Source organism: Ranitomeya variabilis, chromosome 4 (genome assembly GCF_051348905.1).
Source record: "Ranitomeya variabilis isolate aRanVar5 chromosome 4, aRanVar5.hap1, whole genome shotgun sequence".
Taxonomy (NCBI): domain Eukaryota; kingdom Metazoa; phylum Chordata; class Amphibia; order Anura; family Dendrobatidae; genus Ranitomeya; species Ranitomeya variabilis.
Window position 1 is genome coordinate 278,462,994 of NC_135235.1, and position 10,892 is coordinate 278,473,885.

Sequence of the window (10,892 nt, forward strand, 5' to 3'; positions counted from 1 at the left end):
TCTGCAAATTGTTAGATCAGCAAACTGTCACTATACAGTGATGTCCCCCCTGGGACAAAGTAAAAAAGTTAAATTCCTAAATAGAGAAAAAAAAATAATATTGTTCCCATAAATACATTTCTTTATCTAAATAAAAAAAAAACAATAAAAGTACACATATTTAGTATCGTCACATCCGTAACGACCCGACCTATAAAACTATCCCACTAGTTAACCCCTTCAGTGAACACCGTAAAAAAAAAACGAGGCAAAAAACGCTTTATTATCATACCGCCGAACAAAAAGTGGAATAACACGCAATCAAAAAGACGTATATAAATAACCATGGTACAGCTGAAAACGTCATCTTGTCCCGCAAAAAACGAGCTGCCATACAGCATCATCAGCAAAAAAATTAAAAAGTTATAGTCCTCAGAATAAAGCGATGCAAAAATAATTATTTTTTTTATAAAATAGTTTTTATCGTATAAAGCGCCAAAACATAAAAAAAGTATGTAAATGAGGTATTGCTGTAATCGTACTGACCCGAAGAATAAAACTGCTGTATCCATTTTACCAAACGTTGAATGGTATAAACGCCCCCCCCCCAAAAGAAGTTCATGAATAGCTGGTTTTTGGTCATTCTGCCCCACAAAAATCAGAATAAAAAGCGATAAAAAGTCACATGCCCAAAAATGGTACCAATAAAAACATCAACTCGTCCCACAAAAAACAAGACCTCACATGACTCTGTGGACCAAAGTATGGAAAAATTATAGGTCTCAAAATGTGGTAACGCAAAAAATATTTTTTGCAATAAAAAGCGTCTTTTAGTGTGTGACAGCTGTCAATCATAAAAATCTGCTAAAACCCGCTATAATAGTAAATCAAACCCCCTTCATCACCCGCTTAGTTAGGGAAAAATAGAAAAAATAAAAAAATGTATTTATTTCCATTTTCCCATTAGGGTTAGGGTTAGGGCTAGGGTTAGGGCTAGGGTTAGGGTTAGGGCTAGGGTTAGGGTTAGGGCTAGGGTTAGGGCTAGGGTTAAGGCTAGGGTTATGGTTAGGGTTAGGACTAGGGTTAGGGTTAGGGCTAGGGTTATGGTTAGGTCTAGGGTTAGGGCTAGGGTTAGGGCTAGGGCTAGGGTTAGGGCTAGGGTTGGGGTTGGGGCTAGGTTTGGGGTCAGGGTTAGGGCTGTTATTTTTAGAAAAATGATCCAACAAAACAAAAAGAGAAAAAGCAAAGTGGCACAACTCGTTTTCGGAGGATATCTGTCGAGGTGTACCATCAAAATGGGGCAGACCCACAGACGTCTTGCTCTTCATTCATGAAAGGCTGTTATTTTTAGGCTGTGAGGGGTCTATATAAATGGCCCCTTACCAGCCTGAGAATACCAGCCCCCAGCTGTCTGCTTTAGCAAGGCTGGTTGTCAAAAATGGGGGTATCCTACACCATTTTTTTCAAATACTTATTTAAATAATTAAAAAATACGGCATGGGGACCCCTCTATTTTTGACCACCAGTCTTGCTAACGCTGACAGCTGAGGATTGCTGTCCCCAGCTACGTGTTTTGTCTGGCTGGTGAAAGAAAACACAGGGGAACCCACATCAAGTTTTTTATGTATTTATTTATTTATAGCACAGGCAGCGGGTGAGGAATACTCTCATCAACCGCTCCTGCTGTCACTGTTATTAGGGGCAGTAGAAGTAGGCTGATGGGAGTAATAGTCCCATCAGCCGCCACCTGCTGTCATTGTTATCACTTGAATTTAAATCTCATCATTTTCCCCTACTCGCGCTGATCGCAGGCAGAGCAGGGAAGAATGATGAGAGCCGTCTTCAGCACCCGGAGTCGGGGAACAGTGCTTACTGTACCACTGCTTCCCTGGTGCCCGTCCATGTGTGGTATTGATGAGGCACACAGGCAGCATATGGTTGCCACATCTGTGAAGCAAGTATTACACACATGGACACTGTCATCTCCGGTATTGTTTTCTTCCGGTACCGGAAATATCAGGATGTGACACTAGCCTTATCATGGTGACTTGAGCCAGTTTTGATTTTTGAGTGCTTTTTTTAAGAAATGCTTTTAACATTTGTGCTGTTTCTTTTTTTTATTATTGAAGTTGTAATAAAAATATTTTTTCATGACACCCACTGGTGTGTACAGCTGTTATTCATATAGTTCTTGGTCTTTTCTTTTGGTACATGTGGTTTGCCCTGCGAACATATTGTACCTACAGTTTATAAGTGGGTTTCTTGCCTGTCGATTTGCTACACACTGCCTGTTCATTATCTTTTATACTTTACTGCTGCTGCTAGGAACCCTAAACAGCACAGCACAGTTGCTGATGCAACAAAAAGAGCTAGAAGAAGCCATTGCTTCTTCACTTTTCATACACCAAATCTGTTGCTATTTTCCAGAAAAGGACCATTTTTTAACCACTTCTCAAAAAGCCATTACTTCTGTCGAATACAGTACATTTTAATAAACACTGGCATTTCAGACATCTGTTCAACAAAAAGGATAGTTTTTGTAGTGTTTTTATCAATTTTAGAAATCATAAAAAGTTTCAGGACTATTAAACAGACTGTTGGTTAACGCTGTTTACCACCCGTTTACCCATAGTCAGACATGCTGAGGTCACATTGACCTTAAGAAGGTTGTCTTTCCAATAAAGAGCTTAAAATGGATGGAATACAGATTTAGGAGACATCAGAGAGTCAAGCAAATTTTTCAGAGCAGCAGGAGGCTTTGGAGAAATTCTGGTACGTGACGCATATCATGATCTACTTTGGTTTCATTTCTGTACTGTGCCATCACTCATTTTAAAAAGTTATTTATTTGTGAACAGTTTCCATGCCGCAAACCAACAGTTGTTGACCCCACCCTGAATAGAAGACATTTTTCAGTTGCACAATGCAGTATATAAACAAATGCTGTTGATGACTGTATATCTACAGTGACAGTGCAGCAATGGCTCGTGCTACTCTGACACCCACTATTATTCTTCTTATGGTGGTTAGAGAAGCAGTTCTTCAAAGCAGTATAACTACTACTGCAGCTGTTACTACTGCTGCAACTGCTGCTACTACTCCAACTATCGCTGCTACTTCAACTACTGATACTATTCCAACTACCACTTCTACTCCAACTACTGCTACTACTCTAACTACTACTCCAACTACTGATACTACTCCAACTACCACTTCTACTCCAACTACTGCTACTACTCCAACTACTGCTACTACTGTAACTACTACTCCAACTACTGCTACTACTCCAACTACAGCTACTACTCCAACCACTGCTACTACTCTAACTACTACTCCAACTACTGCTACTACTCCAACTACCGCTACTACTCCAACCACTGCTACTACTCTAACTACTACTCCAACTACTGCTACTACTCCAACTACCGCTACTTCTCCAACCACTGCTACTACTTTATCTAGTACTCCAACTACCGCTACTACTCCAACTACCGCTACTACACCAACTACCACTACTACTCTAACTACTGCTACCACTCTAACTACTACTATAACTAGCACTACGGCAGTAACTCTTTCTTCTTGTAGCATTGTGAACAATGGCATAGTTACTGGTAATTTCTACCTTTCTGTTTCTCCAGACGTTCTAATCAGTAAGAATAACTATACTGGTAAGTTTGTTTTGTTGCTATTTCCATATATATATATATATAACCTGACATTCAAACGGACATAAATTTGCACCTACCAATCTGTGGGTGTTGCAGTGACAGCAGTGCAATCCCTTCAAATGTGATTTGGAGAAGATTGGAGCTCAGAACACTCCGGGAGTGCTATATGGTATTAAAATGGACTAATATGTATTTTCTTCTAAATTGGTTATTGTATTGATAATGAATGACGAATCATGACAAATTCTGTATGAAGCTGTTCTTTAATTTAATGCTTGTGATTTGTAAATATTTTGCACATGTGGTCTTTATATTTTTTGCAATTTACATCCCCATGTTTCTTGCTGTGTATCTTTTTCAGCTGCCCATTTTCCATAGAACTCATTGCATTAATGTGTATGTCTATATAATCCTATAGAAATAAAAAAATGGTATTCAAAATTAGGTCACCCTTCTAAATCACACTGCTCATTTCAATCCGCAGAAAAACAGCTCTACTACTATGCCACAAGTATATATTGTATATACATATATAATACAGTGGGGAAAAAAAGTATTTAGTCAGCCACCAATGGTGCAAGTTCTCCCACTTAAAAAGATGAGAGAGGCCTGTAATTGATATCATAGGTAGACCACAACTATGAGAGTAAAAATGAAAATACAAATCCAGAAAATCACCTTGTCTGATTTGGCAAGATTTATTTTGCAAATTGTGGTGAAAAATAAATATTTGGTTAATCTCAATATTTTGCTATATATCCTTTGTTGGCAATGACAGAGGTCAAATGTTTTCTGTAAGTCTTCACAAGGCTGGCACACACTGTTGGTGGTATGTTTTCCTATTCCTCCATGCAGATCTCCTCTAGAGCAGTGATGTTTTGGGCCTGTCGCTGGGCAACACAAACTTTCAACTCCCTCCAAAGGTTTTCTATGGGGTTGAGATCTGGAGACTGGCTAGGCCACTCCAGGACCTTCATATGCTTCTTACGAAGCCACTCCTTCATTGCCCTGGTGGTGTGCTTGGGATCATTATCAAGCTGAAAGACCCATCCACGTTTCATCTTCAATGCATTTGCTGATGGAAGGAGCTTTGCAGTCAAAATCTCATGATAAATGTCCCCATTGATTCTTTCATGTACATGGATCAGTTGTCCTGGTCCCTTTGCAAAGAAACAGCCCCAAAGCATGATGTTGCCACCCCCATGCTTCTCAGTGGATATGGTGTTCTTTGGATGCAACTCAGCATTCTGTCTCCTTCAAACATGACGAGTTTTGTTTCTACCAAACAGTTCTACTTTGGTTTCATCAGACGATATGACATTCTCCCAATACTCTTCTGGATAATCCAAATGCTCTCTAGCAGACTTCAGATGGGCCCGGACATGTACTGGCTTAAGCAGGGGGACACGTCTGGCACTGCAAGATCTGAGTCCCTGGCGGCGTAGTGTGTTATTGATGGTAGCCTTTATTACGGTTGTCCCAGCTCTATGCAGGTCATCACCTCCGCTTTTCATGCTGTGTCCAAACTAATCCCCCCACTGCTCAGTGTGTCTGCACCAATCCCCCCTGCATCTTATACTGCATCCGCACAACCCATCACTGATCATACTTTGTCCACACTAATCCCCCCACTTCTCATATTGTGTATGCACCAATCCCCCACTCCTTACACAGTGTCCACACTAAGCCCTCACTCTCTTTTTGTGTCTGCACTAATCACCGCTCTCCTCATACTGTATTTGTACAAATCCCCCCACTCTTCATAGTGTGTATGCACCAATTCCCCATCCTCAAACTGCATCTGCACAAATCCCCCCACTCCTGATACTGCAGCCTCACTAATCCCTCCTACTCCTCATAGTAAATCTGCAACAATTCCCCTGCTCCTTATAGTGTTTCCACACAAATCCCCCTTACTTTTAATATTGTGTCCGCACCAATCCCTCACCCACCTTCCTTAGTGTGTCAGAACCAATCCCTTGAAGCCCCTTGCTCAGTGTGTTGGCACCAATCCACACCCCACTCCTTGTAGTGTCCACACCAATCATTACACCCCCAATCCATATACTGTGTCCCCACCAAACCCCACATCCCCACTCCGTATACTTTGTCAGCACCAATCCCCACATACCCACTCCATATACTGTGTCCGCACCAATCCCCACACCCCCCACTCCAATCACTGTGTCTGCACCAATTCCCACACCCCCTACTCCAAATACTGTGTCCATACCAACACTGTCAGTCTTGCTTATCAGGCCACCTTAAATCTCTTCCCTCTCACCCCCACACCAATAACAATAAATCTTCAGTCTCTTCAGCTCCAAAGGAGCGCTTACCAGACCAACATTTACCATGCCTCTGTGGTGCTGGAGAGGAACTTCAACAGCATGATCAGATCACCTGGTCATGCTGATAATGTTGCCCTGATTCGGAAGTGAGGGCATTTAGGGCTTTAATTGTAGTTGCATCTTAGAGACACAGGTACAAGTACTTGCTTCTCTGAGCTGGCTGTCAGCTTGGCAGCCAGCACAGAGAGCAACTGACTCCCACTCCATGGGATGGCAAAATGCAGCCGCCGGGGAGACACATCCGACTACCGCATCAGGTGGCTCAACGACGTCCCGCCACTGCCTGCACCAGGAGAAAATGTCCCGCTCGCCCCTCCCTAGATATGGCCCTGATTTTCTGCATCAATTTATTGGGGTTTTCAAGATCTCTGCTTGCAGAATCTCAATAAAACCGTAATTGTGAACTTTTATGCATTTAACCTGGTCGTGTAACGAAACAGCTGCATGGCTTGAGTATAGTTATTAGAACTGTGTCTAGTGGGCTGTGTACCTTCATGTCTATACCATGCCTGGAAGTTCACAATGAAGGTTACCACTGAGTGACAGCAGCCAAGGACCTTTAAAGTCAATGTAACCATTGATACACAAAAATAAATAAATTCATGCATTTTATCACGTTGGCAAAGACTTCCAACACTTTTTCTGTTAATTTTATTATTTATAATTTTTATACAGTAACAATTACCGGAAGCGGAAATGCAACAGTGATCTTACAAGCTAAAGCTGGCGAGACTTTTGCTGGTCAGTGGTCCAATGGAAATAACACATGTAGCGGAGGATCACCGATGTTTAATATTCAGCTTGATTCAAATACTACACTGGTTGCACAGTGGAGATCGCCCGAAAATCTCTGTTCTGTTCAGATCAGGTCAGTGTTATTATTTCACATGCTTTTCTCATTATTAAAGGGAATCTGTCAGCAGGATTTTGCTATCTCATCAACTCCTAAGATCTGGTCCAGATCTGGTCTTCTCTTAACTTTTCAATGATGCTTTTGATGCCAACTAGACCTCAATGCATGACATTTTATGGGGTTATGGTGTGTGTTGCCATACATGATGACCACATGTGGCGACATAAGTTATGATGTAGTTACATCATAAAGGACGTAGGTCAATGTGTAGTCGGTCCTAGAGCGAATTGATGATAAGAGCAGATGCCTTAGGGAGTAAGCAGAGGATAGTTGCAGCATCAGGAACAGTTGAGGGTCGAGGTGACTATGACTATGAATCATTTTTTGGCCTGTATGGATCCAGCTAATCATAACCAAACTGACCACCATTTTTATGTATTTGCACAAATCAAATTTACCAAAATTTGAGATTGCTGGAATCTTCGGAAATTCTAAACAAATTCAGTTAATTTGGAATTGCTTTTCTCTTGTATTATATTTTTGGATATTGTTTTTGTCCCCTTTTTATGCCATCATGAGTTATGTTATATTGTACATTGATTTTTTGTTTAGTGCCTTCATTAAAGTAAATGACACCTACAAGCTTACAAAAACACTGACTTGTGGTGAGTTTATATTGACTTTATGCCTACTCTTATAATTTTTCATTGCTTTCATCCTCAAATAGTAACTATACAATTCCTATGTTCAACAGCTCCGACGACAGCTCCTGCGACCACCAGAAATGCAGGATCTATGAATAATCCTACGGTTTGGTGTCCTGACCTGATCCAGACTCTCATTATATTCATGATCACTACTTTACTTCTATTTTAATACTGTCTTACAATTTTCTTTAAAGAGAATCTGTAACCTCAGAAAAACGATTTACCTGCAGAAGGAGGATTACTCTGCAGGTAAATATCTGCCCAGCCAGCTGTCAATCAAAGTGCCGGGCCGTGTGTACAGCCGACGCTCACTGTATAGCAATCCATTCATCCCACATTAATGAAACGAAATTCTGTTTAGTTATGGAATTGTTACCATTTGAAAGTAGATAATTGTCAAATGGGGTATAAATGGATTAATCAATGGTGTAAATCTTATCTGTTAAATAAATATAAATTTGATGTTTGATATAGTAGATTTTAATATTATCAAATATGCATTGTTCAGGGGCACCACTCGGAAACTCTATATTTGTGGACTGTGATTGCCATAAGATCTAGGGATTATTTATTATGCTGTGCTTATATAGCGCTATCTTATTCCACAGCGCTTTACAGACAATATCATCACTGTCCCCATTGGGGCTCACAATCTACATTCACTATCAGTATATGTCTTTGTAGTGTGGGAAGAAACTGGAGAACCCAGGAGACATCCACTCAAACATAAAGACTCCTTGTAGAACCTAGGACCCCAGCACTGCAAGGCTGTAGTACTAACCACTGAGCCACCTTGATGGATGCAGTTGATGGCTATTATTTTTAGTACTCTTATGACTCTCACAGTGATCCATAATTACTGAAATGGTGAGATACACAAACTTTGATTCCTGCATTTGGGAGATCCGAGTGCTGGTTGTCATCTATATAAGAGTGGTCATTTATCTAATGTTTTACAAAATAAAAATGTTTTTAAGATTTTCAGACTTGTGCATATTGAATCTTCTCTTCTAAAGATGCTAATTTCACAATTATTTGCCATGTAAACAGGCTGCCGATCATCCAATGAACAAGCAAAACTCTTGTTCGTCGGGTGAAATGATCTTTTGTGCAGCACAAAAGATTATCGTTCTTGGAGGCGCAACATCTTGTGTAAACAGGACTCGCGCTGCTGAGAATTATGGCAGCCAATGTATCTAGTATAGATCGCTCAGTGCACATCAGTTACTTTTGTCTGCCTGATTAAACAGGAAGGTAAATGGTTTATCAACTACTAGGACAACCTCTTCTTGATCTAAATACTTGGCTCTGATGTAATGAAAAAGGCTATACTCACCTCCTGTGTCGACGCCGTTCTAGAAGTGTTGGCACTCAAATTCTGGGGCTCTCGTGCAGTCTTATGACAAGTGAGCCCTGTGCCCAATCAGCGCTGGCGTCACTGAGGTTGTTATGACACATGAACACGTTACTGTCCTCCCCACCTTCGGACGAATTGAACATCAAGATCAGCCGCAGCCCTGACTTCTTCTTGATGTTCAATTCATAAGAAGGCTTAGCCAGTGATGCCAATTCTAATTGGACTCAGGGCTCATGTCGTGTCATAACAATCTCACATGAGCCCCGGGAACGCGAGTGCCGACATTGCTTGAATGGCACTGGCACGGAAGGTGAGTATAAGCTTTGTAATTTTATTAGGGCCAAGCGTGGGGTATGAGAAAGGGGTTGTCCAAGTAGTGGACAATTTCTTTAAAAGACCACCAATTAGTAAAACTTTAGTGATCTATGGTTGTATCATGCTGCCAGTTGATCTATAAAAAAGTAGAAGGAAGGCTAGGTTGGCACTCCGTGCTGTAAGTAGTGATACTCATGGAAAGTCATTGCAGAGTAAAGGAAGCCAAGTCCCAGGATAACTGCTCTTTTATTTCAATGCACAAATCCAATTAGACATTTCTTCCCATCCCAGTATTATTTAGTGAAATAAGTAAATATTTTCTTGTACATGAGTTTGGCATGAGGACATAGGTGTGACTTCTACCTCTACCTTTAGTAAATAAACCTATGAGGAATCTGGCTTTCTAATCGGTGTGGTCACTAGGGCTACCTGTCAATATTTTTTTAATTAACGTGCTATCTCCCTAAAAAATGTTCAAGAAAGTCTCGAAAAAAAAGAGAGTGAGCAAATCTCTCATGGAACCTAAGGAAATCAGCAATTTTGAAATGTTTACTGTTCCTGACTTTTGTGAAGATGGTAACAGAGGAGCTAAAGTTGTAAAATGGGCATGGAGTGCCATGAAACCCTGCCACTGCCATTGTAGATACATTGTGAGGTGGGTCATTGGCAATGTAGAACCTGCTTGCATCAGAAAGAGAATCCATTGCCGATCTTTTGGCAATCAAGTGGTATTACTTTCATCTGGTTTCACCACTGACTATGCCCTACTCTGCTCCAAGGGGTATGACGCATGTCAATGGTGTGTGACTATATGGGAGCTATTTAGTAGTGCAGCCCACCGAAAGACTGGATTGAGAAGATCAAAAAAGGGGAGCATATCATAGAAAGGAAGAACAAGGATAGGGAGGGCCAAAAAGAGATGATTCTAAGGGTTTTATTTTATTTTTTAACCCCTTTCTGGCACTCAGAATCTAGCAAACTGAATATCCAAAAATTCTGATTCATTGGATCTCAGGGGGAAAATTAGTAGCAAATTTGATTCATTTAGAGTTAATTTGCTAATCTTAAGTGCTTAGCTTCTCCATGGGGTAGCTATTTCTTTTTCGTGCATTGTTGAAGTGGATCCTTCAACACATTTTTCATGTTGAACTGGACGCAAAATGTAATACTGTTTGTTTAGCGGAATAAAACTTTTTTGTAAGCTTTTAATTCCCCTCTTTGTGTAAAAAGTGACCAGTTTTTGCTCTTATTTTATTCCCACTGCTCCACTGAATATTCCATTTATTTTTAAATCTGCCGTAAGGTCCTGGAGATGTAAGCTTTATTATTCAGTGTGTCCAATATGGTCATTTTGATTCTCTTTTCCAAGAAGGCCTTACTCACAGGGGGCATGTCTTCAGATTGCTTTGCGTTATTACCCTGCGAGGAACGGTCCCTATCAGTGCCAATGCTTTTGTGCCCTATATAGCGCTCCTCATGGATTGCAGGAGCTTTAACATACTTAGATGCAGAGAGAAATATTGGGATAAAGTCCCTCAAATCCATAAGCTTATGGCACTTCGTTAGTATAGGGTTAAATTAAATATGATCTTCACAAAATGTGTGTTATCTTAAGATTGGCCCTTCAGGCGAGTTTCTGTTAAAGAAGACTTGTCATAC

At 40.7% G+C, this 10,892-nt stretch overlaps 1 protein-coding gene across 1 annotated transcript; it reads left to right on the top strand.

Annotated features, from left to right (window-relative positions):
* The first annotated feature begins 2,945 nt into the window (after positions 1–2,945).
* LOC143764434 (uncharacterized) lies at positions 2,946–7,910 on the top strand. The gene is made up of 4 exons (XM_077249989.1): positions 2,946–3,650; positions 6,677–6,869; positions 7,467–7,519; positions 7,609–7,910. The coding sequence occupies exons 1-4, from the start codon at positions 2,960–2,962 to the stop codon at positions 7,728–7,730; spliced, it is 1,059 nt and encodes a 352-aa protein (XP_077106104.1). The 5' UTR covers positions 2,946–2,959; the 3' UTR covers positions 7,731–7,910.
* The last annotated feature ends 2,982 nt before the right edge of the window (positions 7,911–10,892 follow it).